Source organism: Ostrea edulis, chromosome 3, assembly GCF_947568905.1.
Source record: "Ostrea edulis chromosome 3, xbOstEdul1.1, whole genome shotgun sequence".
NCBI lineage: Eukaryota > Metazoa > Mollusca > Bivalvia > Ostreida > Ostreidae > Ostrea > Ostrea edulis.
The window spans coordinates 54,712,977-54,739,330 of NC_079166.1; the positions used below are offsets into that span (position 1 = coordinate 54,712,977).

A 26,354-nucleotide genomic window follows, 5' to 3' on the forward strand; every position below is an offset into this window, starting at 1 on the left:
ATCAGCTTCTAATCATTTACCAGTCATGTAAATTTCATCTGCTTCACTTTCATCATTATTTAACAATAAACATATATGTTGATCTAAATCCTTCAAAATTGTTTAGTATCCTTTCATTATACATGGAATACCTTAAACAGCTCTTTAAAGTGTCTAAATTGTAACAATCCGTGTACTTTTACGGATTTGTGGAATACGTAAGGATCCGTAAGAAAAGTCCGTGAGTGTGAAGTACTGCTATCTGTTTTTAAAACCAAACTTAAACATTTTTTTTCAACTTGCATTTAAGCTGTAATTGGGTATTAATGTATACAGTTATTTAAAAAGAAACCACCTCAGTCTTAGTATCTTTTATGCCTTTTTCTATGCATTTGTTGTTATTTGTTTTAGTTTATTTTTATTGTTTTACATTTAAAGCGCTTCAGGGTAATTGTCTCAATTAGATAAAGCGCTATATAAATGTATAATATTTAATAATAATAATAATAATAATGATAATAATGTTCTCTGGAGTAGAACAGCACGACCCACATCCCACTACCTTCCAAGGAACAATATTTTTTCTTGTATTGACATGGTTAAAATGAGGAAAGTCCAGACAATGGGGAATATCTCCAGAGTATCATCAGTGGTATTGTTGCAATAAAGCGTAGCCAAGTTATATCCAATATTGTCTATGACTTAACTCATAAACAGCCAAAGAAAATATTTTAATTTGTAGCGATCGAACGATACATTAATCATAAATTGATGAAAGGAGAAAAAATAAGAAGAACCTATAGAATCGCTACGAACAGAAAACCTTAATAAAAATCATTAAAGGATCTTCCGTTGGAAACACTGTCAAAATACGAATTGCAATCAGAAGAAACTACGTAAAATGTATCCCCCAAACTCAGTTTGACAATGGTGGAATCATATAAGAAGATATGCATTACATTAGTGTTTGACATTGAAGGTGATATCTACGTCAACCACTAGTGTAATCCATTGGAAAGGATCAGTGCATTTTCAACTGTTAATGCAATATGGATTACATTAGCGGTGCGACTCGCACAGAAAATATAATCGGATTACATTAGCTGGCGGAGATTACACTAGTCGGTGTTACAGAGATGTATCCCTAGATGCAAAATAAAAACAAAATTATAGCAAGTAAATATTGAATACCGGGTATTGTAGGTAAACTCATAATTATATGCTGTAAATGCTGAATCTTTGCGCCTGAAGTATATGTAATAATCTCAAAACCCAGTTGATGTACTCGTACTCTATATACTGAATCACAATTGTAAATCGTATTTTTGTCATTTAGTGATTACTTGCGATTGTTTTTAAGATCTCTATATTATTTATACAACACTGACATGAACTTCACAACCTGAAATACAAGTATTTCTTGTAGAGGGGGAAATGGCAGATGATACTTCTACTGATTGGAATAATATTGCCATGATAAATTCGGGGAGTAGTCGGAGAGAAACATCACCTATACTAAGAACATGTGATATTATACACAATAGATTTTGTGAAACGTGCTAATTGAGTATGTTTTTATAGTTGCTTTTCTCAGTTTTAGGAATTGGGAAATTTCTGTTTTAAGGTGCTGTTTAGCATGCTGAATATTTGTGTATGTTTTCCAATCATTCGTGTCTTCTGTGGAAATGTTTTATTCTGTAACCCTTAACAGAGTAATGCTTTCTTTTAAGGCCGTGTGCTACATTTTCCATACTCTACCAATCACAATATGCCATTGAAACGCTGTCGCAAGTCTTCTTTGTTTACTCGAATTAAACAAATCTCCTTTGTACCCGGTAATGCATATATGCCGATGTGGTCTGTGGTCTTTGTAAAACTTACTTTATTTGATTACATACAGCTCTATTTCAGTATTTTAATCCGTGTTTTACGTCAGATTACATAATCATAACAATGAAAGGTGAAGATAACGAACAGTGATAAATCTCATCACGTCAATAAGCAATACAAAATAGATAGTTGGGCAAACACGGACCCTGGACACACCAGAGGTAAGATCATGTGCGTAGGAGGAGTAAGCATCCCCTGTCGCCCGGTAAAACCGCCGTGAGCCCTATATCTTGATCAGGTAAACGAAGTTATCCGTAGTCAAAACCAGTGTGCCAAGAACGGTATAACAATCGGAATGAAACACGCCAGACAGCATTTGCTCGAATGATAGGTTGTATTGGCAAACTAGATCGTTATATCGACCATACAATTTGCGTTAAACGCTGACTTTAATCGTGGATGTTGAAACCGCTGTAAAATCAACTTCTTTGTCAATAGCTTGCCTAGATTTAAAAACTGACCATGCACAGAACAAGCTCTTGTGTATCGAACCAGTTGAGAGATATAAACACCATATGCAGGTGATGGTGGAATATTGCTACATAAATATGGGAAGTTGACGATCACATACATATGTTCTTATTGTGTTTTTCGTAGTCCTTCTGATATCCACTATGGTAGTTTTATCATACACCAGTGACCTGTTTTATAGGCCTTATCAAGTAACAAGCAAAGGGTTGCTTGGTAATATTATATTAACCAAGATATATGGCGTACAATTTAATATGCTTTTCCTGCACAATGAGTAGCCAACGAAACAATGTAGGCAATTCTGGAATAGGTAAATCATTTATCATATCGACAGGGGATGCTTACTCCTCCTAGGCACCTGATTCCACCTCTGGTGTGTCCAGGGATCCGTCTTTGCACATCTATCTATTTTGTATTGCTTAAGGAGTTATGAGATTGATCACTGTTCGTTATCTTCACCTTGCATATAACAAATACAATATATACCTCCACACGTGTGTAGCGCAGGTAATGGTAAAGGCATGGACCCATTCTTCCAGATCTTTTGCAAGACGAAGTTGTTCTTCTGACAGTAGCGACAACACATTCAAAAAATGTTTTTCAAGTCTGTTGATTAATGGAATCGGGAATTTCGTGTACACAGTCTCCTTTTCAGCAACAACTATCAACCTAAACAAAGAATAATTCCATCAATGATTGTGATCAAGCAGTGTAGCATAGAAGCTTAAGTCATCTATTGTTACCCTTTTCTGTAACTATCGTATCAATAACATGAGCTCAAACCATGTCATTTCTAAACATTATCATGAATTGTTCTATATTTCTGCAAAATTGTCAATCAGTACTTGAAACATTTGATTCATACAAATCCTATAAGTATCTCAATTTTTTCTAATAAATTATGTACATACATGGTTTGACTGCATGAAGAAACATGTTCATGAAAATATATTCTCAATGAAATTCAGGGAGTTAATTTAGTTGTGGATTTAGCACAAATACAATGTAACTTCTTACTCTTGTCTACCAAGAGAACATTTCACCTAAACTATGGGATTGGAACCAAAGCTGATACCATATGTAGCCCCTTTACTTACTACAATATCGGTGCTATTTCCTATTGTGGGCGTCCCATTTGGGAATCTTTCATTCAATTGTATGTAGGAAAGTCACCAAGGGCCCATTTGATATAGAGGCTCCTTTCCTGAACGTATCTTACTCAAATTAACTCATTTAGGCCCAACGGATACGCCAGCTTATTTGTGTTTTAAAAAGCCGTCTAACTGTACGCGTACGTCAGAGATGTAGGGCACATCTAGTCCCTTATAAACACCCTTAGTGCTTTAAATTGCGCATAATGTATTTGTAACAATTGGGTTTAAAAGTATGATTAAATGTGGCAGATTGATAAGTTAGTTATGGATATCAGACCATGTTTTAACAATAGAAACCACTTCACTATATACATGTATAATCATATTTACATATTAGTGTATAATGGGGGCATATGTCTATACAGGAATGCATGTTTAAGCTATCATATTTCTCATATTTCAAACAATTGAAAGTCTTCATACATGTAGATAGCTTTTTCTTCAAAACAACCTTTGGAAGTTTATCCATCTAAGAACAATTTTTGCTCACTTTTCTCGCATTGACACTGACACTTCCCAACTTTATTTAGAGGGAAAATCAAATTGACCAGAGTAAGAAGGTTCACATACTAAGTTTACGCCTACCCAAGAGTAGGCGTGAATTTACGCCCTTCGGATATTTAGACCTTTGAATGAAACGTAATTAGTTCCCCTTTTAGGACTTAGTCCAAACGTTGCAACAATACTTTCGCCTGGTCATAAACCTTTTTATGAACGGGTCTCTGGTGTAGATACTATGCTACATATTTTGACCTATACTTAAAGCTCTAGGCCGTGCCAATGAGGGTTCCTCATTATAACAACACTGGTCGTGCCACAAGACCTTGTTTTTTTTTTTGGGGGGGGGGGGTCTCATCCAAAAGACTTGTAATAACAGGTTCTTGTTGAAGGCAAATTGGCAGTGAAGCTTAAGTATAATCAGTGACAATCATATGAATTCATAAAATACTGTATTCTAAATTATACCATGTAGCAAACTAAAAGATCAACTTTGACATTGCAAATATTTTCATCCAAACCTGAAACCACAACTGTGCTTTGAATTAATTCACTATGAAGTATTCAACTTGGATTTCAAACATCACGATCGAGTTTAAACTGTAAAAATATGTACAAACAAACGGACAGCCATAAAACATTTTATGCAGAATAATAAACAAAAAAACTGGTGATCATAATTGTTCGCAGAGAATTAGAGGGCTCTCCATCCTCTACGGTTTTAAAAAAGATATTTTAGGTGATGTAAGAAACTTTAAAAACTGAAACGTATATTTTGTAAAGGAGGAACGGATTTCTTAATCGTGCAACCTCACATTTACAGATAAAAAATGTCATTGTCAACAAATGATATGAAATATCTGATTGTCAGTTCCATAATATCTCAGAATATAAAATAGAAGTAGAAAATCATAAAAAAAAATTAACATACCTAAACTTTTTGTTGACTTTGCATTTCACTCTGTGACTTCCTAGTCCTAAATCGACGTATCGTTCACCACCAAACTCGACATAATACTGAAAATAAAATAATATGCAATGCTTTGAAAATGTATCTACAAATCTATTCAAAAATACCTTACAAACACGATCAACATTTACAAACAATGTCATTTTCGTATTTTCCATCTCTTTGGCATTTTCTTAATTGATATGTAGAGCACATCGATAGTTTATACAACTTGCATACAAACTTATTTAGTATAGTAAAAACATTGGCCCTGTAGTTCGCTGCTGCAAAAATGAAAATAATATTTTGATTACTATGGAAAGTGACATAACTATTTTCACTTATTCGAGTAAACCAAGCTTTTTTATTTTTTAGAACACTTTCAGTGCTCATTTTGATAAATCATCTCAACAGAGTAAAATGTTTGCTTTTGTGTGTTGCATTTTTTTTTTACTTTGATAATTCGCTCTGGAAAGAAAGTCATATCATGTTTGAAATAATAAAGACTTGCTTTGATATGTTTCAGTAAGAAATGTGATATGGTTACTTCAACTTATATGTGTTATGGTAAAACATACTATAATTAACTATACTATTTCAGTTAAGAATATTCACCAACTCTATTATCTTACGATGAAATATCAAACAATCTATCGATTAACCGAGAGGAAGAGAGATAGAACGAGTATATATGGGGTTTTCCACGGCATATATTGAAATTAGATATACTTAAAGTTATATCTGGTTTGATACTTTATCAACAACAATCAATAGTGAACCATATTTCTTAAATGTTGAAATGAGAAAACTGAAGTTGAAAAATGGTGGTCTCATTAATCCTATAGATTAGCAACAGGATAAACAAGAATCCCCTGACACACCTGTTGTGAATTCAAGACAGTAATATTCATTAACTGTGTTAACTACTATTTTCTAAATGTTTCATATCGTTCTACATCAATATTTCATAACTGTATAATGATTATCTTAAATGTCTTATATCGATTCCCGAAATATGACGTCATATTTACTGATGTATTATGGCGTCATCACAAGTTAGCAGTTCAAATTAAATGGTCAAAGTGAACAGCCAAGTTCTCCATTCAACACTATTCTCGCACACAACACCAGAGGTGGGATCAGGTGTCTAGGAGGAGCAAGCATCCCCTGTTGACCGGCCACACCTGTCGCTAGCTCTGCACCAGGTAGATCTTGATCAGGTAGACGAAATACTCATAATCGAAATCAGTGTGCAAAGAATGGTCTAACAAACACAACATTTTAACCATGAAATGTCTTGAATAAGCTATTCTTACGGCGTAGACGGATAATATAAAGACAAAGGGGGTGTAGACCATGTATTTATATTTGTACCTATTTGTACCTATTTGAAATGTTAAAGTAAAGTGGCTAAACATTCAGGGAACTGATTAAAACAAACACACAGCTTGTACTTTGGTTGAATGCTACCTGACGTGTTTGACAAAACAATTCTTAGACCGTTCTTCACATACTGATTTTATTACAAATTACTCAGTTTACTTATCAAGATATAAGGGTTATCTGTGGGAGTGACTGGTCAAAAGGAAATGCTTATTCCTCCTAGGCACCTAATACCACATATGGTGTATCCAGGGATCCGTGTTTGACCTTCTCTTGGTTTCGTATTCTTTATAGGAATTATGTGAGTGATCATTGTTCGTTATCTTTTTCATTGAGCAATGATTATGATCGGATAGTAATTAATTGTTGTAGGTAGAGAGAGATAAGTAAATCAGTGCTAAATAGAAAAACAATGAAATTTGCTTTTCTTTCCATTGGTTATTGTATGCAGTTGGTATTTTGCATGCATAACTATTAAGATTATTAGCGTCAGCTAAATATCAATCCTGTATATTGTGGCAAATAGTTTCGAGTCCTCATTTTCCTTATGATTTTTTCTATATTTCTAATGAAATGAATTACATGCAGATGGAATTTTAATTTGGATACAATTGAGATTTCTTTGTATAATATTGACAATCATCAAGGGAATTGAAGGGAAAAAAAACTTCGCTTCTTCTTAGTATTGCAAAGAAGAATCAGTTTCAGTGAAGATGAGAGATGGCTTTTAAAGCAATCTTTAGATATACACAAAGCTGACATTGTATGCAAGACGTCAAAACGCACATTTTCATTGGTATACCGTATGACTACTGTTCCAAATCGTGTAAAATATAAAATGCAAATATATGACTATAGTACTTCCAAAGTAAATATTTCATATAATCATTACCTGGTTGAGTGCATCATAAAGGCTTTCATACAAATTTTCCAAATTCAAAAGCACAACTGTGCTACCGGCTTCCATGCAAACTTTGATTCTGTTGATATTTCTGCAAATCTAAAAAATAAAATAAGGAGCAGCATATTCATTTCTATCAAATACACACACACACACACACACACACACACACACACACACACACACACACACACACACACACACACACACACACACATATATATATATATATATATATATATAAATATATAAAGCACAAACAAACAATTATAACACCCAACCTTACGTTTACCCCTAGGATCTAAACGATACATGTGAAAATCAATTAATTGATATATAAAGCACTATATAATCACAGTGGCCGAGTGGACTTACGCACTGGTTTGACAATCTTGCTAGGCGGTGGGTGCCGTACGTTGCTGGTTCGACCCCGGGTTGGGGCGAAAATTTTCAGTACCTAGTTGTGATTATTTAGTGCTTTATATATATATATATGAAGGGAAATACTCCTTATTAACATTATTGAAAGAAATTTTAAAAGATATATATGCATTAAGATACTAACATACAACGGTAGTTTTTCTCATCAACTTTAAATTAGATCTTAAATCTTCATAATATGATACAACACCAACGCACTAATGTAGTTCATAGTACAAACATTCACCCTTCAAAATGTTTATTCTAAATCATTGATCATTCAAGGGTTCTTCATCAGCGTTTTTACTGTGCGGCTCCGAAACAGTTAAGTTTTCGCCCGACACAGTCACAATTTGTGCGACACAGTACAAAATTATTTACAAGCTGTCTATAAGATCTGTGTCGATCGTGAACGAAACTAGGACAACGAGAAATAATTCTTATCGTTTACAACATCAAAGTGAACTTGGGGATGATTGCGTTTTCATAACGAGGGATCCATAATATAAATTGTTGATAATTACCTAATTGATTACACCTCCCAGATACTATATGCGATAAGTAGGTGTGAATGGAACAGTACTAGCCTTGTTGAAATAGATAGTCGATATTCACTCACTTATATAGAGCATTGTACTGCGTTCAGAACAATCGTCGGAACAATTAAATTTAACCGTGTGATTTCGTTTCAAAGATGATAATTAAATTGATGATCTTAGGGGAGGGAAAAAGACATAGGACCGCGTTGACCGAAGAAAATACCTACCTTAAAATTAATTACACCGCCTGAATTTTACGAGGTCTGGTTATTGAATTACACATGGCTAGAATATACAGTGTCAGAGAGACGTACATGTACTTAAGGTGGGTCCTTAGTCCTGGATTTTGGGGGTTTAGGTAGCATTTTTTTGTTTGGAATCAATAGATTAACATTCAGAGTAATGAGAAAAGGCAAACTGGTTAAGGATTTCCATATTTATTTTCATTACAGACACTACTGAAGTAGTGTACCCCTATGTAGATTTTTATGAAATTCATTGGAAACAGTTATCTGTTGTTATTTTAAAATAAAAACCAAAACAATAATTTAAATTGCATTTATTTATCAGGAAACATGTCAATAACTAAAACACATGTCATTTTCAATATGTTCATCGAGTTTTAGTATGATAAGTGCAAAATTATTGAATTAACCTTATTCTCCAAAATGTTAAAAAACAAACAAATATAGACACAATTTCCTTATAGCATGGTTTACATATTATTTTTTCTGTTTATATTAGTAGATGTGCATCTGTTATAGTTATTTATGGGGGAAAATCCATACCTTTCCTTAATAATTTCAAATCTATAGCTTCCAGAGTATGTATACCCCCATAAAAAACCCAAGTCTGACACCATACAGCTGAGCTATTCAAAACCACTCATGGATTAAATTTTATGTAATTTCATGAAAAGACACAGATAATAATTCCTCATCACCTTGGCAATATGTTTGTGAAAAATATAGGAAATCTATTGCATAATGGACTTGATAAATAATTGAATGAAAACAGAGTTATTGTCCTTGGATTCAATATTTTGAAACACATAATTGACTATTCAAATATAACTAAGACTTTTTAAATATTTTATGGCTAACAAATTTTTTTACAATAACTATTGAAAAAGACTCCAACAAAATTTATGTTCCAGTCATTAATTTATTGACTTTGCAAAATCTTTGACGTCACAGGAGTGTGGAACTACGTTAATATGTTTTAGAAAAAGAGAGTAAATTTGATATAATGAGTGTTAACATTAGATATGAATCGGTGTTCTTTAATAACGCAATTTAAAATAATTCTATATAAATAATTAAACTAGATAGAGTATATTGATCTACAGCAATGTAGAATACATGTAATGTATTTTACCTAGGGATGTTTTATAAACTATGTTGATAGTTCAAGCAACATCCCAAGAACATTCAGATGTGGTGCATCTCTGTGTATCCTACAGAGAGTAATCTCTGAAAAGACACTAGAAGAGCCATTTTGTTCAGGTGGCTATCGATTTTTGCAGACATTTGTAAAATCAGAGGACTTAGTGCTCTTAAGAAAACAAGCATTCTGAGAGTGTTGCATGACAATACATAGTCCCCTACCCATCGCAAAAATTACTGATTCCAAGTTCATTGCCTATAGTAGAGGGAAAATGGGAAACCAGGATAGCAATGGTTGGAAATCAACTACTATTCAGGTACAAAGACTAGACCAGAACAAGATGTGTTTGTGAAACACAAATGCCCCCGATAATTGCCAATTCTAAAGATGGCCACTGTCACAAGGACAAATATATTGGTACCAGTAGAAAGATATTGTCACAAGAAATGCTCATATGCAATATGAAAGCTCTAATAAAAATTTACCATTTAGAAGTTATGACGAATGTCAAAACTTTTAAAAGGTCAAACTCCAAGGTTAAGGGTACCCACGGAAAGGTCTTGTCACAGGGAATACTCATGTGAAATACCAAAGCTCTAGCACATACTGTTCAAAAGTTATTAGCAAAGTTCAGGTTTTCAAAAGGTAGGTCAAATTTCAAGGTGAAGGTCACGGAGTCAAAACTGTTGGTGTCCACAGAAAGGTCTTGCCACAAGAAATATTCATGTGGAATACCAAAGCTTACTGTTCAAAATGTATTAGGAAGATTAAAGATTCAGACAGAATGACAGAATTACAGAATGACAAACAGGACAAAAACAATATGCCCTCCCGAACTTCGATTTCGGAGGCATAAAAAGATACATTCTTAACTAGGTTTAAGGTTGTAGCCCCACCCCAGCCCCAGGGGTCATGAGTTTAAAAAACTTGAAACTGCACTTTGTCAGGAAACTTTAATGTTAATCTCAGCTTTTCTGGCTTAGTGGTTTTTAAGAAGATTTTTAAAAGATGTCCCCCTATATATTTGTATGTAAAACTTTGATCCCTCACTATAGCCCCATCCTACCCCCGGGAAACATTATTTTAACAAACTTGAATCTGTACTATGTCATAAAGCTGTCGTGTAAATATCAGCTTTTCTGGTTTAGTGGTTCTTGAGAAGAATATGTTTAAAGATTTTTCCTATATATTTGTATGTAAAACTTTGATCCACCATTCTGGCCCCACCCTACCCCCGATACTGCCAGGAGTTTAAGAAACTTGAATTTGCACCATGTCAAGAAACTTTAGTGTAAATTCCAGCTCTTCTGGCCCAGTGGTTTTTGAGAAGATTTTTAAATGACCCCATCTTATTTTTGTATTTTTGTGATTATCTGCTCTTTGAACAAACTTGAAAGCCTTTATTAAAAGGATGCTTTTGGCCAAGTTTGGTTATAATTGGCCTAGTGGTTCTGGAGAAGAAGTCGAAAATGTAAGAACTTTACTGACAGACGGACAGACGGACGGACCGACGACGGACAACAGGCGATTAGAAAAGTTCACTTGAGCTTTCAGCTAAGATGAGCTAAAAACTGATAATTCATGCTATTTTTCTAAGTCCAAGAGCCATAACTTAGTTAAAAATCAACGGACCAAAAACCAAACTCGAACTTGATCTGTAGCTTTAATTTGTTATGGCAAAGCAATGTACCAAATATGAATTAAATATCTACAAGAACAAAGAAAAAATGTGGAAAACTGATTTCTAGGACTGACGGTCAGACAGACAGACTGAGCACAACTTAAAGTTCCCTTCGGCTTCGTCGGTAGGATATTAATACAGAACCAGTGGATAAAGAGATCGTCCTAAGCAAAACGATTTTAAACTGCAGAATCAACCGGAGGACTAGATCCTGATACGAGTTCCCATTTGAGGAACCAGCAGCTTTGTGGAAAATCTCAAAACCGAGATTGATGAATGTTCAATATATGCACCATACATAAACTATTGAAATGTTTAATATTTGTGTGTGTGTGTGTGTGTGTGTGTGTGTGTGTGTGTGTGTGTGTGGTTTTGTTTTGCTATTGTCTATGATATAATATGTGATATATATATATATATATATATATATATATATATATATATATATATATATATATATATATATCAAAACCAAAAAAAAGGTCCTTAGGCGCACCAGGCGCAGTCTTTTCATGAAACGCTTTGAGCACAGTCTGCAACACAGTAAAATTTGAAATGCTGGAGAACCCTGCTATTCAGTTCATTGACTCATCAGGAAAAAAATGCAAAACAACTACCTGTGTGTATTCTTGATCACTTGGGAAGCTGCTCCCAAAAATTGTGATCACTTCTTCTAAGTTGAACAGTTTCTGTTGCAGCACAGTCAGGGCACCATAATTTTCAGTTAGCAACAGTAAATAACGTGTATCCCTGAAAAAGTAGAGCACATTCAATTTCTACTCAAAATTATGTCAGAGGATGTGTAATTCTTTCTAAAACGATTCCATCTTGACATGTGTTTTCTTCAAGGCTCACAAACGTATAGAGTATTGTACAAGCATGGAATCGGGTCAATTCACAAAGCACAGCGTAGAAATTCAAACATAGTAATGAACATAACAGCCTAATTTTGAAATGGGTATCTAAACAGTATATGTCACGTGGTGATACATTTGATGTTTAAAGGAAGAACATGGGTTATTAATCTAACTTATACAAACCTTTCAAAGGACATTTTTCAAAACCACGTTTCAGGTTTAAACAGCCAATGGGACGAATACAATTGACTTAAAGTAGTTACACTATATTCAAAACCTTTTTTGAAATTTTGGATGAGCAATGACACATTGTAAGATCCTTTAAATGTTTTATCTTTACTCCTCTCGAAAATAATTTAATGCCGTAAAACGGAAACATATTCGAGAAGTGTTGTAAATCAAACGTAGGTGCTAAAACTTCTACAAATGTTTTCATAAAATCACATTTCACCCAAAATCTACAGCATTGAAACGTTCGACTGTTCAACGTTTTATAAACCCTTTATTCCAATGAATTGAAGACTTGATTTTTTTTTACATCATATATCGCTGCTTCTTCAATAATAATGGAATTCGAAAATATCTAAAGTGTATATCTTCTGATCAGTAATCCAGAATTTACTTTCTAAAAAATCATTTTGATTATATGAACAGATATTCTGAAGATGATATGAAACACGATGCTAGATTAGTCTTGACATACCATATCTTCCTAAAGTCTGTTGAAATTCGCAAGGGCACTCAATGTACTATCTTATCAGGTGACCAGTTGTTTTGTATTTTTATGAAGCAGAATGAATTTAAAACATGAGGCCCACAGGTCTTATCGGTCACCGAGTACTAGTTAAAGGTATAACTCGTGCCAAGATATATGATATCTTGTTCTGCACATCTAAGCTAAATTCGAATATCTAGTAACAATATAAAACAATCTGTGTTCATAAAATTAAAATGTCCTCGAAAACGCTTATACTGATGGAAGGCTTTACATAATATAATACATATTTGTAAAATTTGGACCTATTCTAAAGTCAAAACCCTAAGGTTGCAAAATTCATAATTTTGGTACACCTTTTTCTGCTTTTCCTAAATAAGTAGGTAGTTTTTATACCGTAACAGCAAACATAGAGAAGTCTTTGAAATTATTAAAACAGTAATCACTAAAATAATGTTGGCCCCACCCTGCAACCAAAACTGTTACTCCCTGGGATCATGAAATTTACAATTTTGGTAAAAGTCGACTTCCTCCTTTTATATATTCATTTAGTTTCAATTCAGTATCAATAGCATTGAAGGAGACATTATTCAAATGTTTTTCACATATATACTATATAAAACTAAGATTTTGCCCCATCCTGGGGGTCAGAACCTCTACCCCAGGGATGATATGATAAATTTTACATCTTTTGTAGAGGACTTCTTAATCTATATCAATATGTATTTAGTTTTTCTTAAACATGTGCGGTTGTAGAAACGAAGATTTTTGAAAATTGGTCACATTTTGGCAGTTTTTGTCCCGCCCCACAGGTCCCAGGGGTGTAGGAATCCTGACATTTATATTATACGTCCCCCTTGTCCCAATAATGCTTTATACCGAATTTGAAAAGAATTGGAATAGTAGTTATCAAGAAGTTAAAATGTTCAATTGCTCACACATTTAGCAACTGACCAATTTGGCCCTACCCTAATACCAAAACTCTAGGATCATCGAATTTACAATTTCGGTAAAGGACTACCTCGTCTTTCTGAATATCTATCTAGTTTAGTTAGTAGCATTAGCATTAAAGAAGATGTTATCTAAACATGTTTTACACATAAACGTTATATACCACGTTTGGCCCCACAGGTCGTTTGGTCAGAACTTATATCCCTGGGATCATTGAATTTTACAACTTTGGTAGAGGCTTTCTTGTTCTACATTATTATGCATTTAAATTATCTTACACATGTGCGGTTGTAGAGAATATTTTTGAAAGTTGGTCATTTTCGGGCAGTTTTTGCCCCGCCCCTAGGGTCCAGAGGTGCTGGAGTCTTGCCATTTACAATTTAAATTCGCATTGTCCCAATGATGCTTCATACGAAATTCAAAAAGAATTTCAACGGCAGTTATCAAGAAGAAATTTAAAATGTCCAATTGTTAACGCACGACACAAGACGGACGAGGCACGCCGACGGACGGCAACCAAATGCAATAGTGAACCTTGTTCTCTTCATATTTTTCCTCTCACGATAAACATAAAAAATCTATATGAGAAAAGAAGTCTTGTTGAGGTCTTACGCATGCGTAGGGTGTGACTGATCAAGTGAGGTGCTTACTTCTCCTGGGCAACTCGTGTTTCCAGGAGTCCGTGTTTAACCTGTGCTTGATTTTGTACTATTTATGAAATTTACGAGAGTGAAAATTTTTATCTTTATATTTTTCCTCTCACGATAAGCATGAAAAAGTAATCATTTCATGCTTATGACTTCAATCTATCAATAACACCTTTTTATATTTTGACAGATTCACAATACAGCAACAGATGGTTTGGTCTATTCGATACCGATTTCGAACTGTCTGCAATGTATTAAGTCCATGTAATTTCTGGTGGGTAAACAATAATACTCTCGGTTTTATCATGGAATAAATTAAAGAGCAAAGCAAAGAAGATCACCGCTAAGCGGAGCATTCCTCCCGATATGAAATATATATAAATACATTAGTAAAGCAGAAAAAGTGTAATGGGGCCAAATACTTTTGTGGAAAATCTGGACGGAATAGTCCATATGCATTATGCATTTTCAAAATAGGTGTGCAGTAGTATCTCTCTTTGTATCACAGGACGAGATTGTATAGACACACATATGTACTAAATCATTTCATTGATACTTCAAAACACATATGGTTTGTGACAACTACAAATTATTAACATAATCTGTATATCGCGACGTTCTAAAAATGATATCGATGATTTGAAAAACAAAACTTGTCATAGATATTTTTTGTTCACAAACATTACTTTTCATTTCAAAACGTAAAATAATGAACGACGCCTCAATATTTATGTATGCTAACCTATACTTAAACATTTAATAAAACATACACACATAGTTTGCCAATACAACTTGACATTGGGTCAAATGTAGGCTCATGGCTGGGTGCGACCGGTCGACGGGGATGCTTACTCCTCCTATGCACCTGATCCCATCTCTGATGTGTCCAGGGATCCGTGTTTGCGCAACTCTAAATTTTCTATTCCTTATAGGAGTTATGAGATTGATTACTGATGGTTATTTATCTTCACCTTTTCACAAATAAACTTTCTGATAGTTATCAAAATGCGTGTTGTCAAAATGACGGAAGTCCAAACTTAACTTTTGTACTATTTAGATAATTTCAACTTCAAGTCGGAAAATAATAAGCAATGCCTAAATGATTTATGTACAATAACGTAAAATAGAATGCCAAAATACACAAAGTTAGATCACCAAATTACCTTCGAAGAATCGAAAGTCGCAATTCGAAAAGAAAGTAAAAATCGATAGTTAACCCGTTTATTAATTATTTCGTATTTTTGACACATAAATTCAATCGTAATTATTACTGTATGACTCAAACCTTTGAGTAATATTTCATCAAAGACCTTCAAAATCAAGAGCGGTGTTCCTCATTCAATGCTGAAGAAGCATGTAAACTGTGATCATAGTCAGTTGAATCTTGCCCAAAGACTTGTAAAACATAAAGTGACACACAAACGCACACACAAATACACATATTAGAAATGAAATATTCCCTTCGCAACTAGCTTCGCGGGGGTAAATTAGCTTGCAATATAGTTCAATATAAAATTTGATTCGGAGAAATTCATGTCTTCGAACAACGTTGATTTACATACTGTATATATCATATTGTTTGCATTTCTTATCTCTTTTAATAGGCCTGTGAACAACTACTTTTGAATTGACAAAAGAACCCCTTAAACTGAATATAAACTCAATGATGCATTTGCCGCGTTCGGCCATGGCAAGACCTATTTCATTTGTCTGTGTGTTTTCTACAAGTCTTTGATAACAATATTGGTAGAAGTCGATAGGCTACATATAGATATTTATGTTCAAAATGTTTAAGGCGAATGTTTCTTTGTAAACTTTTGTAAACTTTTTACGTAAACTTTTCTTACTTCAACATATTTTTGAGTTTATATACAAATTCAATTCCGATGATGTATATACCCTTTCATGATATAATTGATAGTCAATCCTCTGTCTCTATCAATTATATCACAGTTTCGTTCAATTGAAGCATTATATTTCACGTTAGTCAAGTGTTAGGGTACCTTCTTCACAACCCGAAGGCCTGGAATCGATTCTCCATGTTCACGCTGCGTTACACCTTAGACGTTTAACACAGATAGTGGACGTTTCTTTGTCAAATACCCGTCATTAGAAGTAAACATATTTCGGATATGACCTTATAAACGTACATACTGTATCATGGTAAGCGTTGGTACGATAAAGAACCCGGGCTGTTACGGCCGTTAGCGTCATCCAAAGGTCAAAATTTGTAGCATTTCACATAATACTGTTGACATTTCTACGTGGCTGAAACATTATCGAATGGGATGTAAAACAACAAACAAACCAAGGAAAAACGTCTGGGTCTGAATTACGAGGAATGTTCCAAAATAATATAATCTGCGCAGTGTTAACTCAAAGTTTTCTCGCTTCAATAGATATATTACTAAGGATGGTATAGGTCAAAATCTCGTTCACAAGTACTGACAAGCTCTACATCAATTTGTAGCATATTTATTACAATATACAAAGCATGCAAAGAATGTGCTTGAAATTAAGGCCTACATAAAAGGGAGATTGCTACTCGGCATATTTACAATGAAGCGTGGGGCATTTATGGAGAGGTCAAATGGCTCTATGGTCTATTTGTATGTGCTTAGCTGGCGGCCGTTTCGCTAATGGATCGTAGATCGTACACGTGCAATGTACGATTACGTTTACAATCACTTTGACTTGCACATATACGAGAGTTTCGCACAATCTATCGTAGTCGTGACACTTACATTTGCAATTTACGTCTGGGCCCTGGTTTTCGAAATGGTCTTAGGTCATGCTTAAGTCATAAGACATGTTTTGACTGAGTCCTAAGTTAGGATTCGTTTTAAGATCGGAGTCAATCTTAGGACGTCAGGCAACATGTCTTAGGATGGTGTTAAGATTGTTACAAAAGTTATGATAATCTCCGGAGCTCATTGGACGTGAAGTTTGGATCTCGTGGCGTGACTTTTCAATAAAAACTAATCTTTCGTTGCTTTTATACAAACGTATCGATAAATAATCCGGAAAAGCACGGGTAAATGTTTGGCCGGCGCATTTTGAACCAACGCTATTTGTCCTTGATATAACAATATACATGTACATTCCAATCATGCGCGTCCTTAATCACATGTAAACAAAGAAATAATGTAAAGGAATAGATGTGCATGCGTTAAAAAAAACGCCAAGCAATTATCAACTACAATATTAGTGCCACCTTTTTTATATTATTAGTGTTTTAGAAATATATTGACTGGTATCAATTTTTGTAATTTACATGTTTATTAGCGCATTTGCAAACCTAGTCATTTGTAAACAGTTGTTTGTATTAAGTTGTCCCAGTCAATTAATTTTGTATATTTTGGTCTAATCAGGATAATAAATGTCATGTTCGCTTAAAATGTTGTGTTATTTCATTAGAAACTTCAATGATTATCCATTAACAAAAAACTGAGCTACGGGATGTCAGTGTGTTTGCTCATATACGGGTTTCTCTTTTTCAAAATTGTGGAATATGAATATCGATAACGAACAGTGATCAATCTCATAACTCCTATAAGCAATACAAATAGATAGTTGGACAAACACGGACCCCTGGACACATCAGAGGTGGGTTCAGGTGCCTAGGAGGAGTAAGCATCCCCTGTTGATATATTTATTTCAATTATGTTTTTTAGTTGAAACTATTGTTTGTCTTACATCTCAATTCACATGATATAGGAAAACATATCTTAAATAATTATCTTTTTTCACCTCACATATCATATAATAATTGATAATTTTTATAATCCCATGCAATTGAAGTTAATGGATTTTTTTGTTTTCAATTTTGTAAACGTATTTAATTTTTCAAAATAATTGATATAAATGTTCGTTATTTTTATGGAATTAAATTGAATTTAATTTTGTCCTCAGTTCTGTGTATTAAGTAAATGGTGAATTCAAAAGAATTTTCACTTTGAAAATTAATGCTATAGTACCTTTTCATCCGTAAAATGATTTGAAAAAAAAAATGTGATAATCTTATGACAATCCTAAAACCATCCTTAGTCCAACTTTGCTAAGACATCATTGATTTACAATTTACAATTGTCCGAAGATAGTCCTAAAACTGTCGTAAGATATCTTAGGATCAATCTTGGGATACTTTCGAAAACCAGGCCCCTGACTTTTAGAACTCTTTCTTCTGTGGAAGTAGATTTAAAATTAACTTTCATGTGGGAAGAAATATTCATTCAACACTTCCTCGTGATTTTGAATGTATCCTTATCGTCTACGGTAATGAATAAATATCCATGTTATCAACGAAAAAGTGGAAATTTTGAGCCTGATCTCTAATGTAACCTACAAAACAATTTTAGAATGGTAAAACGATTGATAGGATAATTCTATTGATTTTCATGAAACTTAAGATTTAAAATAATAATGAATTTCTTATAAATTTGTATACAAAACTTGGAATCATATAGATAGGTTCATCTAGAGCCGGAGGCTATGATTTAAGAAATTAGTATACCGTCAACATTGCAGTTTTCAAACAATTTTGGTTTCATTTGTACAGAGGATTGACTATTTCTTTATTATCTCCCATTGGAACGGTGCAAGTTTTTTTCATTCGAACAGGATAGATGTCCCTATAAACACGAATACTTTTTGCTGACAAATTTGATTGAAATTCACAAAGTGGTTATGAAAATGAAGAATTAATTTCCAAAGCAAAGTTAATCCTCATTACAAACATTGTCCCGGGGCATTTTGAAATTTGAATGAAGTGGAATACATACTAAATGAAGATTCTTGCATAACAAATTCTATCATTGTGGATCATTTGAAGAGATTGGTTGGTTTGATATTGTTTAAAGTCCCCATTGTAAGAAGAATGTGTAGAATTTTTATGCATAATCCAGTACATGTTTTCAATCCCTATTGAGATTAAGCGGCATCCTGAAACCGGGAATCATCATTTAAACAATCTTGAATTTGCATTACAGTAGGAGGCTTGGATATGAACTTAACAACATCACTTAAGTTCTTATTTTTTCAAAACAATGTTGTCGTATTTCCCTATGCTACCCTGACAACAGGGTGATGTCTTCTATTTCTTTTATCTTATATGGACGTCTCCATGGAAGGCGTTCATCATTTAGTTGTTCTGTGGAAGATGATATTTCAAAAGACCCTACCCTATTTTCGTATTATCACCAAAATGATAGGCAAGGTTTTCACTTCAATTTTCAGTTTTCCTTTATCCGAGAATACCTTATGACAAGTGTGATTGATATCAACCAGATGGTTCTTGATAAAAGGGAGAGTTTACTTATAAACGACAGATATAATTCAATTAAAAATGCTTACTTAATAGCCAATCTCAGGTGCACTAGATTGGTTGGTTGTATATTGTTTAATGTCCCATTCGAGAATTTTTCACTCATATGGAGACGTTACCATTGCGGTGAAGGGCTGCAAAATTTAAGCTTATGATCGGTGCTCACGGCCTTTGAGCACGGAGGGATATGTATAGTGTCACATCTACTGTGACACGGGACCTCGGTTTTTGCGGTCTCATCCAAAGGACCGCCCCAGTTAGTCGCCTCTTACGTACTGAAGACCTATTCTAGACCGGATCCCACCGGGATTAAGGTGCACTAAAGGTTATCAACAACAAAATATGATAAGAGAAAGAACAACGACGGGCAAATTCTAATCTAGTGTTAAATAAACACAACGCAAACACCAAATTGAGAGCATAAATTCAATACATACCCTTCAAGCTCGTCTCCTTTCAAACAACTCTGTATCAACCCTGTAGGTGTGCAATCAGGATCACCTTCCAGTTTCTATGGTATAAGATTTTGATGTTAAAAGATTAATGCTACATGTGTACATGCAACGGAAGCAGCACACTATTACCAACAGGGAGATAAACTGTGTTTTTCCTAACAAAATAAACATCTAATAACTACATTACGTTATTTGTAACACCATTATGCAGTGTATATTTTGTTCTCTTTATATTATTGGACGTTGTCCGATATAAATTTCCCCGAATTATATATAGCATATAAAACAATACTGCAAGGTTACATATGCCATGGGATATCACTGAACCTTATCTCTAACGCAGTTGCATTGTGACTCAAAGGGTAAAACTTGTACTTCTGCTAAACTATTTGAACGTGATATGTTGAGGTGTAGCTTCGCAGTTGACAAATTCCTCTTTGGCGTTCCTATCTGAAACTATCATCCATATTGTAATACAAGAAAGGAACGTCGTATTTGTTCCAACAATGAAGCATGCAGCCGTTTTCAAGATATCGACCTTGTGCAAGCCATTACGGGACAATCGTTGTTGCTTTATTGTTCTTAATATGAATAATAAAGCATCACTAATGCGAGAATTTTCAAGAAATAGAACTTTTGAACTGATCGAATGTATTCATTATCTACCAAGCCATTAACATTATTAGTTGTTTAAGATAATGTACGAATACAATATCTATAAGATAAAATCAATGATCATTTCTGTTTCAAAGTCATAAAAAAATTCATTTTGTCTGTCTCTTTTATGATTATAAGGCAATGATCTAATAAGCTGTAAACCCTATATGGACACTACCTCTTCTATCATAGTCATCTGTGGCAGCTCTTCTTGTAATTCTTTTGCAAAGATTTTCAAAGGATCCTCTTCGTTTTCTCCACAAGTGTATCCATCAAAGTTACGCTGAATTGCATGCTTTAGCATCAGCCAGGTTGGTGGTTTTCCGTTGGTATGTGCAAATCCGTACACCATTTTAATCAGACTATGTAAACAAAATTATGTCATTGATGATTATCAGAAAACCTGCTACAGTTGTATCTATGACTGTGCAAGTTAGTCCAATGAAAAACACATCCTAGAGGTTAATCGTTCATCAACAAATTGTCATATGTTTTACTACTACTCCTACCACTATATTTGAGATGTCCCATTGTCTTATCCTATGTATTACTTCTAATTTGTGCGGATTTACTTTCGTTAACTCGCAAGATGCTTATTTCTCTCATATCTACGTATGTAAGATACAGATATTCTATGAAAGAAAGGTATGTAAGATATTTCAATCTTTCATATCACGTGACGTTTATCTTACATATCCCGTGACGTCATAATCAATACACAACTAGCTTGCAACTTACCTTGCCTCGATTGATAAACACTAGCGTCTGCAAAGCTCTTGTACAAAAAAATGACAGATTGTAATGTCCCTGATAATGTCCAGATGTATGTGACCAGACACAAAATTACACATTCCTTGAACAATTACTGCACACTCAACAACAGTCACAAATTCCTCATACAATTATGTCATTAGGTACATTATGCCAGTTCACAGAAACCCAGCCCACACGGTCTATTAGTTCTAGGCCTACCTCCACATTCACTCCGTCAACGTCTACTGTCCGTGTCTCAGGTGAAATAAGTGCCTTCAATGTCCATGACACTCTAGTCCTTGCACGCGTGGAAAACGAAAATCTAGCCATGCCCATATTCACCAACAAAAACCACTTGGAATTTCTCTTCACACACTCGTCATTAAATAACTGTTCAATTAATATCAATATCAATGCTCCTCTAAGAAAAAACCGTGCAGTTGTGGATTCATATTCTGATTAGGTCTGTCTCATATTCTGATTAGGTCTGTCAAAATGTTTCGCGCTGATGGACTGTCGAGTTACGTCACGCATCACCCTGATTATTGATTTATTTAAAGAGGAATAACTCTAATACAATTCACTTGTACACTCGTCGGCCGATTTTTTGTCTGCAACGTAGTTGCCAAAATGAAGGTCGTATAATTCGATTCTGGTGTTATTTTTAATGTACAGCGAAAAATTAATTAATTGGAAAATTCTCAAAATGGCGTCGCTAGGCACAAGGAAAACGGAAAACTCTAGAAATATGAGAGAAAAATACTCTCTTATGAGTTGCCATGAAATATTAAGGTGATTCCACCCTCGGGGTTGCAAAAAAGCGGTAAAACCCTCGGCAAAGCCTCGGGTTTCACAGCTTCTTTTGCAACCCTCGGGTGGAATCACCTTATATTTCATGGCTACTCATAAGAGAGTCTTATAATCTTCGAAATGTAAAGTCTCACTTTCATTTATCTATTTACAATTTACATGAAATTATGTTTTTCATCTGTTATCATTGAATCATGGAATAACGAATTGTATTATCAAATAACTAATTTTAGTTATCAATTGGGGCGGATTAGGATTTCTCCCTAAGAATGAAGTTAAACACAACAACGCTTACTCGTTCAATTGCAGACGATATCGGAACAAAAGTATTGGCCAAAAAAAACAAACCCAACCTTGATCGAGCAACTATCTAAAATCCTAAAAATGCTACTATGTTGTCTAGTGATAGTATAATTTCCCTATTACATGTATTCTTACTAGCGGAAAAAAGAAACTGTACATTATAAAATTTAGTATAATTTTTCTATATTTATTGTTTATATTTATAAAATGTAAACAATCGATAAAGGTGATTTTTTAACAATATCGGATAGTACCCAACTCAGATGCACGGACTTTTTCATGGTTAGTGAACACATGCTGTTTATTGAAGTGTTCGTACGCACGAGTTTTACTGGCCAATACTGTTTGGAGTAAGAAGTGTGAAAGGTCTGTTTGGACACTATTCGTTAAGGAAATCACTTTCGTTTTGATAGAATATACCCTTCTGTCATGCCATGACTCAAGGAAACCCAACCTAATCGTGCTGTTAGGATGCAAGCTGGAATGGCACAAAATATCGTAGCAAGACACTTTGGAGTTCATCGGAACACCATCCAGTCATAATGGAGACGTTTCTAACAATCTGATAACACTCGGGATCGAACACGTTCTGGGCGTCCTCGTGTGACTTTGCGTCGACAGGACAACCACATTAGACTTGTGTACCTGAGAAATCCTTTCCAGACAGCAAGTGTGACTGCTCGTAGCATTCCTTGACTTCGACCAATCAGTCCAAGAACTGTGCGTAATCGTCTGCGCAAGCACAACATCAGACCAAGACGGGCAGCGGTGCGCCTAATACTGCTTCAATGTCATCGTATCGTTAGACTAGCGTGGTGCAAACGACATCTGCGATTCAGAATACAGGACTGGGCCAATATTATGTTCACTGATGAATCCAGATTTCATTTGGATAGCTGTGACGGCCGTTGTAGAGTGTATCGTTGCGTTGGGGAGCGGTAACAGGACGCTTGTGTTGTGCAACGTCGACAATTCGGTGGAGGTAGCGTTATGTTGTGGGATGGAATAACAGCACATGGAAGGACCCCTCTACAAATTGTCAATGGAAATATCACCGGCGTACGCTATCGAGACGAAATTATTCAGCGCCGTGTGATACCCTTCATACAGAGACAGCAAAATCACATCACTCTGCAGCAAGAAAACGCAAGACCACATGTTGCACGTGTAGTCAGGGACTTTTTTGTTCAACAGAATGCCGATGTCTTGCCTTGGCCAGCTGTTTCCCCCGATTTATCGCCAATCAAGCACGTCTGGGATGAAATGGAGCGACGTCTACGCCGTTTACCAAATCAGCCAGTGACATTGGCTGATTTAGGCCAGGCTTTAACCAATATCAGGAACAACATCCCTCAAGCATTTCTGACCACTTTAGTGGCATCAATGAGGCGCCCTTGTTTAACATGCGTGAATACAAATGGTGATCACACGCGTTATTAACTTTGTTAATTCAAGTTCGAATACCAGTGTCTTTCGAATGTGCTGAAATTGACGTTATTCGACGATGACATTAATGGATTATGAAATGTTGTAACGAATACATTTGTTAACAGTATTACAAAACATAACATTTCTATTCTTTATTATTTTTTCATACCTTAAATAATGCACCGTTTCTTTTGTCCGCTAGAATATATATTTCTCGACATTGTCCTGAAGTTAGAACAGCTCTTCAATTTAACAATTTCATTACAATATAGTGTTCGTGTCGTGTTCAGCGTTTTATATATCATTATTGGTGACTATGTAACTAATAATAATAATATATATATATATATATAAACACACATAATATATATATATATATATATATATATATATATATATATATATATATATATATATATATATATATATATTATTATTAGTTACATAGTCAGTTTGGGACGTAATACGGAGTCATCCAGGGTGTGAACAGGAAATACGTTTTGAGTGAGGCGAAACCGACATTTTAAAAGACCCGACACTATTATTCCCTAATACTTTGCAAAAGTCATAGAGACATTATTGATTAAAATTATTAAGCCACGATATGTAAGGTTAAGTCACACAGACACAGAACCCTGTCCAGGAACTGAGTTCATAGATGAACAATGTTGTTGCTTTTCGACTTGTTCCGGTAATCAAATCTCGGAATGTAGTGAACAAGGTAGCTAGATGCCATGTGGATGTTTTGAAACACATTGATTCCTGTTGATTGGCTAACGTATTTACTTCTGATTGGTTGAAAAACTGCTGTCTACTATTAATCCACATTTTTATACTACAAACGTTTTTTTTCTTCATAAATGTTCAACGCTATAACATCCCACAAACATTGAAAGTGGCTAGCTATTGATACAATGCGCCGGTTTCAAAATACGTCCGAATTACTTTCCTTTGGAGAATTCTCGTACATAGTGAGGCGCGAAACAATCTGTTTACATGCGGGGATGGGAAAAATGTTCATCACTGCGTAAGTGAATGTATACTCTGTAAATTTCTCATACGCTGTTTCATCATCCGAATTCGACTGATACACAAACTAAGTAAAATGCAAGTAGTTAGGGAGTAATTAAAGTCATGGATTTTTTACTATATTATGTTATTTCGTTAGTCGTAAGTACCATATCTAAGATATTACTTGCAAATATGACATTGTTTTTATGTTTCCACTTTAGTAGTTTACCACATTTACATATTCAAAGAGAAGTCGCTTTTGATATATTTCATCCTCCTCCTCACCGATTGTAGGCCCACTCTGTCCCACTAAGGCATTCAAAGTTCCACTAAATGTACCTTCTACATAAAAAAGCTCGTATCTCAAAACTGGCATATTGTTTTGTTTTCTATGTTTTACTGAATATCATATCCCAAATAGATAGTTATCGCAATCAAAATAGAAAAAAGGTATTTTGAAAAATGTCCGAGTTTAAAAGGTAGGTTGGAAGCATGATTAGATAATACTTGCTCGCCGAACAATAAACAATAAAGTCTGAATTTTATTTCGTAAATATTCGAAATATTCCATCTTCCTGTCTGCTTCGAGTTGACAGAGTGTGCTTCTTCAAACTAGGAATTAATCTATCTTTTATCGTCAAGTCAAATTGACTTCAGAAGTATTAAAACTTTTCATAAATGTCTGAAAGAGACAATATCAGCTCAGAAGGAGCAAATAAAGGCCCCGAGGGCGAAAAATAGCCAAAATGGCATACAGTCTTTGAAATTGAAAGACTTCAAAACCCCTAAGTTAAGTAGGGACATTGACTCAGAATCAGAAACTGATCCATACGAAGAAGAATCTGATCGAGATTCCTTAGTAAAGGGTTATGATCAAGAGGAGGGGGAAATTACCGCCTCAGCCTCAGGTGCACAATCTCAACAATCTAGTGACGAGTCTGACAAAGAAGATTGTTTTGATCCTCTGGAAGAGACCAACGATTTCCGATTGGACAGGAGCAAAGAGAAATATGCGAAAATATATTTTCGCTTTCACCTGACTGAGGAGAAGATCCAGTCAGCCATTCTAGATAATGCACCTGTGCCCTCAAATTCGTTCCCAACACCACCGTCTACAGACGAGTATATAGGAGATATAATAGGTGACGATCGCTCCTTGAACTTTTTAGAATTGAATGACAAAGCATTCATAT

General features: G+C 34.7%; 1 protein-coding gene across 1 annotated transcript in view; it reads right to left on the bottom strand.

Moving 5' to 3' along the window:
- LOC125676424 (E3 ubiquitin-protein ligase rnf213-alpha-like) overlaps nt 1-26,354 on the bottom strand; it is a 175,020-nt gene that overhangs the window by 135,265 nt on the left and 13,401 nt on the right. The window contains exons 6-11 of the mRNA XM_056158169.1: nt 21,035-21,218; nt 20,182-20,255; nt 11,869-12,001; nt 7,217-7,324; nt 4,924-5,009; nt 2,827-3,009 (exon numbers count right to left, since the gene is read on the bottom strand). Of these exons, the coding sequence (XP_056014144.1) occupies nt 2,827-3,009; nt 4,924-5,009; nt 7,217-7,324; nt 11,869-12,001; nt 20,182-20,255; nt 21,035-21,218 (768 nt within the window). The remainder of the gene's footprint in view (nt 1-2,826; nt 3,010-4,923; nt 5,010-7,216; nt 7,325-11,868; nt 12,002-20,181; nt 20,256-21,034; nt 21,219-26,354) is intronic.